We start from the raw sequence: 5,405 nt of genomic DNA on the forward strand, positions 1-5,405 counted from the left end.
CTCACTTTGTCAGGCTTCTGGCTAGCACCTTCACCCATGAAGCCACACTGCCAGTCCAATTTCAAATCTGTACTTTTTTGTGGTAAAGTGCTCATGTTATCAAACCCATGGCCTCTCCCACACTTCCCAAGCACACTTCCCAAGCACTGGCTCCACCACAGCTGGCCCTGGAGGTACCTTTGTTGGTTGTTTTTTTTTTTTAAAAAAAAGATGATTTATTAAGTAAACTGTAGTTGTCTTCAGACACCCCAGAAGAGGACATCAGACTGCCTCTGCCTTCCAAATGCTGGGATTAAAGGTGTGTGCCACCACTGCCTGGCTTTTTTTTTTTAAACTATCTTGTTTTATGACACAGGGTCACTTATTGGACTGAAGCCTGCAGAGTAGGCAAGGCTGGCTGGTAAGCCTCAGAACTTCCCTGTCTGCCTCTCCAGTGATGTACCCAGATTTTTTTTTTTTTTTAAAAACCTGGGAGCTAGAGATCAAACTCAGGCTCCCATACATGCATGGCAAGCACTTTACCAACCATGCAGCTCCGAAGCCCGGAGGTAGCACTCAGCCCGTGGCAGACACAAACTCACTAGGACAACCGAAGCAGATGACAAGTATGCAGACATCATTTATTTGGTCCATAAGTACAGTATATTTGTTGTTTGAGTTTACAAAACATCAAATATAAATAACCTGAAACTGTAACAAATACACAAAAATTGGCTTCTTACACAGACATACCAGGCAGTACAAACTGAAAATCTGAGTAAATTAACATTGTTTTACATTAATATACACAGTGCCAGGTAAACATTTAAAAAACAAGTTTCAATGCATAGCACTTGACACTTCTGTGAGTCTTTCAGGTAAGAGTATGAAAATGGTTAGATCTAGGCTAAAAATAACTCTTCTCTAGCCAAAAATAAAGGCATAATATTTATACCCAGGTTGCAGCGTTCCTACCCCACAGTGTTTTCCACTAGGAAATGATAGCTAAGGCTATTTACAGGGAAGGCAACATGCACGCCCGCGTTCTTTCAGCTTATCACCCAGCTTTGCTCAAAGGGTGGCAAATTCTATTTCTACTTCAATACAGCAACAGTCTCAAACAGTCTCAGCAAATGCACGCGTTCACAGGAACAGAACCCCCAAAGCCACCACGGCCTGAGCTTTCCCTCTGCAACACGGATCTAACTTTCAGTTCCAACCAGATCAAGGGAAGGAGCTTGCTCAGTCTAACGCTATGACGTCATCCAGATCTTCCGCCCGCTCCAAGCGGCACTTCTTGGTACTGGCACCCTCATTCTCTTCCAGTTTCCGCTTGCGGGCCTTGTCGTCCCCGCTGCCATCTGTGGCGCTATTTGAAGGGCCTTCTTCATCTGAATCAACTATGAGCACATCGTCTTGCTCTTGTGCTTATTTTGGAAAAAAAAAAAGCAAAGAACAGTGATGTGTGGGAGATGTCAGTGGCTCACCAAGGCTCACCCAGCAGAATTCAACCCCCCTAACCCAGCAATGGCCACCCTCGGGGAAGCTGTCTTGTGTTTGCTGTACCAAGCACATCTACTCTTAGGAGAAGGTTGTTACTGGGGAGCAGAACTGACCTAGGGCAATTGTCTATCTTTTTCCAAGCAAAACAAAAAATAGTAACTAGCATATAATTCAAATGCATCATCATGCCTCCTGAGAGAGTCCCCACTGAGAAGGGGAGGGGCACCCTAATAGAGGAAAGAGCAGCAACAGCAACAAGCCACTTACAACCGCCAGGGACTGCTCTGAGCACTGTGCACAAACTCATCTAATCATCCCTATAAAGAAGATAACATCATTATCCCACTTCCAGAAAGGAACCAGAGGGACAGAGATGATCTCCCTATAGTCACAGCAGATACCCCCACACTTGTGCTCTTAAACCTACCCCCAAAGACAGTGTGTCTCCATGTGCAAACTTAAAACAGGACCACAACTTATCCCTATTGCCTTTAAAACCTGCCCACGGTAGAGGGTCAGGGTTTATTTCACAATAGGCAGGCAGATTTCTGAGTTTGAGGACAGCCTGGTCTACAGAGTGAGTTCCAGGACAGCCAGGGCTACACAGAGAAACCCTGTCTTGAAAAACCAAAACAACAAACAAACAAACAAAACAACTTTGGTCTTACAGACAATGCTCCTGTTGAGGGGAAAGAACAAACCAGCCTGAGAGGGTCACTTCTACAGCCTCCAAGTTTATCCCTAAGTTCTCAGAGGATGCTATAGGCCAGAGCAAACATTCTAAAGAATTCCAAAAGACAAGTGCTCACATACGGGGAAACAGAAGTTAGAAACTGTTAACCTTCAGTTTCCTGCACAAAATAGAGGGGAACTCAGGGGAGATACTGGTCCAAACAGGGAGCAGCAGAAGACCGGGTATCTGAAAGGTACCAGGTGTTAGCAGGGCCTCTGAGAAAACTCAGCTGGGCTTTGCTTAGGCACCTGCCTTCCTGGAAGCCCATGCCCACCCTGGAGACACCTGTTCAAAGAGCCAGACGCACAGTTTATGACTTCCAAATAAACAGTTTAAGTGGGCAGCTTAAGCAGAACAGACCATGGACTGGGAATTTAGTCCACAGCTTGCTGTGGAGATTCAGAAAACTGCTCAACCCCTCTAGGAATAGCCCGGGGTCATAAAGGTCTTCATGACTCAAAACTCCATTATATAATTAATTCTAAACCAACTCAGCCTCCGTATTTTACACTCAGTGTCCATCCGAGTACCAGCTTGTTCAAGTCCTCTGGCTTGGAGGTGACTCACCTGTGGAGGTGGAAGGCTGGGCACCGTCATCACTGCCGTTGGCAATGCTTTTGGCAGCATCTTCAGCTTGTTTGGGCCCCACTTTTTCAGGGGCGTCACCAACTACCTCAAATTCAACATCCTTTCCAAGATCTTCACTAAAAGAGAAACAGGCTATAAACAGAATGTGCTGTGCATTTATTTCATAGTAAAGGGGCAGGGACATCCTCACAGCTCAGAACTCGACCCATGAAGTCCTGCTTTCCAGAACACGCTCGAGAAAAGACCAGAGCAGCGCTTCTCTAACTCAAGTGATAGAGACCGAGTTTTCTTTACATCCTGCTCACGGAGACAAAGGCAGAGAAGTCCCGCAGCCCAGCAAGTCTGTATGTCCTTTACCCAGCTGCTCTGCCCAAAGATCCTTCACTCCGCTTGTGACCCGACCTTGGTTTTCTGTGGTTTCTGGGTTTCCCCAGCTTTATAGACAATTCCCTAGTCTCATACTTGAGTTCCAAAATGTGAATCAGATTTTATGTGTCAAGGTGAACAGAGGATGCATGTTTTTAAAGGCATTTCTGTTCTGAGAATTAAAGCATAGGGTGAGAAAGACAGACAGGAACCCACACCCTAACTGTGCTGTTGCTTGGACACTTGACCACTCTGTCCTTTCCTGCTGTTTTCTTTCACAAGTAAGCACAAGCTGCCACTGCTCCCCAGCTAGTGTCCCAGCCAAGGCCACCACTGCCAGTTAGCCTTGAGTCCATTATGTAACTCAGCAGAATTTATAGTCCTACTAACACTTTGAACACCAGGCAAGACCACATGTAAATACACTTACAGGGGACTGGAGGGATGGCTCAGAAGTTAAGAGCACTCCTTCGCTGCGCTTCCAGCAGACCTGGGCTCCACTCCTAGCACCCACATGGAAGTTCACAACCACCTGTGACTTTAGTTCCAAGAAATCCAATGTCCTGTTTGGACACTGCCCAATAATGGCACACAGACATACATGCAGACAAAACAAACACCCATACACACTTACAACCCACTTCACCTGGCTAAAGCCAGCTGTTCTGACTTCCACATTTGTATTGTCACAGTGCATAAAAGGCATGGACATATGAAGTATGTACATACACTCACTACACTCTCATAGATACACACGGAATACATGTAATTTGAAAAAATGTGAAAAGAAAAAAAAAACCAGTAAGATCTTATTATAGCTGAATTATGAAAATAAATGTACCTTTACAAATCTACCTTAAAAGTTTATTATTTTATACCTTAAGATATAAAAGATGTATTCCCCATGTTCCCATGTGGAGTCAGCAGACTGGTGAGAGTGGCATCTTTCCTTTCACCAATGTACCATAGGAAGTAAACTCAGGTCTGCAAGCCCGGTTAACCTGTGCCATCAAGGCGCCACAGAGATGATGATCACAGCATCATCACCAGCCATCCTATCAACCTCTACTCGTCCTGAAACTGTTCTGCTGTTTATCCCCGTATTTCTGAATCCTAGCATTCTCCTGTAGACACAGGCCCTGTGCAGTTCCACTTAGCAGTGGAGCTTCTGCATAGAAGTCCCTGGCTCATCTCCTCTCATGTGTCTTACATTCCAGAACTAACAGTTCCTACCTATGAAGAATGTTGATCAGCAAAGTATAGTCCTGGAGGAAGTCATCTGCTTGTAGCCGGCTGCCGTTTCTAATTCCAAAATCTGATAACTTCTTGGGGTTATTAGCTAAACATGAACAGAATTAAGATGTTATAATTATGTTTTCACAGTGTGGGCAAGTTAGTTATTAAAAAGCCAAATCCATTATGGCTGGACTGTGTTCCTTAGAAACTGGCATTCTCAAGTCTCGACCAACAGTGCCCAAGAGAATGACTGAATTTGAAGACACTGCTTTATACAAGTGGTAACTAGTTAAAAACAGTATTTCACATGCCTGTAATGCTAGAATTTGGGAGGTGGAGGCAGAGGATCAAAAGGCCAAGGTCATTTTCGGGGCCAGCCTGGGCTACAAAGACTTTTACTTATATTTAAAAAAAAAAACAAAAAACTCTAGATAAAAGAAGCCTGGCCCCTCAGAGCAGGATACACACCCCTGTCACAGAGGTCACATGAAGACACACCAAGGAAAAGGCTCCAAGCAAAGTTTCTGATGGTTCAGTGCCCTAGGCTGTGAACAGCAAACTAAGTGTGCTATCAGGCACTTAGGAATTCGCCCCTAACACTCACCTACCATAAGTACTTCAAGTGGAGGAGTACAAAGGACCCACAAAAGCATCCCATTCAAAGCAAACTGATTCTGGAGTCCTGAGGAGGCAGAGCTCCACTAGCATTCGTTACTACATTTCACTCAAGAAATGATCTAGAATAATAGCTCAATGAGTACAGAAGAGCAGACAAGCTTTCTTCAGGGTGAGGACAGCTATTAGAACATGGCTCAGATATTAAACCAGACTCCAAAAATAGCCAGCCAACATGACCTCTGATTACACACAACCTAATTAATACTTCAAATAATTTCTCAAACAGCGAAACTACTACCAGCAAGAATCCTGATGCCAGCTGGGCGGTGGTGGCGCACGCCTTTAATCCCAGCACTTGGGAGGCAGAGACAGGCGGATTTCT

General features: G+C 44.8%; 1 protein-coding gene across 1 annotated transcript in view; it reads right to left on the bottom strand.

The window, feature by feature from the left end:
* Positions 1–594: 594 nt before the first annotated feature.
* Uba2 (ubiquitin like modifier activating enzyme 2) overlaps positions 595–5,405 on the bottom strand; it is a 28,259-nt gene continuing 23,448 nt past the window's right edge. Inside the window, exons 15-17 of the mRNA XM_031386165.1 lie at positions 4,403–4,508; positions 2,783–2,919; positions 595–1,406 (exon numbers count right to left, since the gene is read on the bottom strand). Of these exons, the coding sequence (XP_031242025.1) occupies positions 1,222–1,406; positions 2,783–2,919; positions 4,403–4,508 (428 nt within the window). The 3' untranslated portion in view covers positions 595–1,221. The remainder of the gene's footprint in view (positions 1,407–2,782; positions 2,920–4,402; positions 4,509–5,405) is intronic.

Source organism: Mastomys coucha, unplaced genomic scaffold (genome assembly GCF_008632895.1).
Source record: "Mastomys coucha isolate ucsf_1 unplaced genomic scaffold, UCSF_Mcou_1 pScaffold21, whole genome shotgun sequence".
NCBI lineage: Eukaryota > Metazoa > Chordata > Mammalia > Rodentia > Muridae > Mastomys > Mastomys coucha.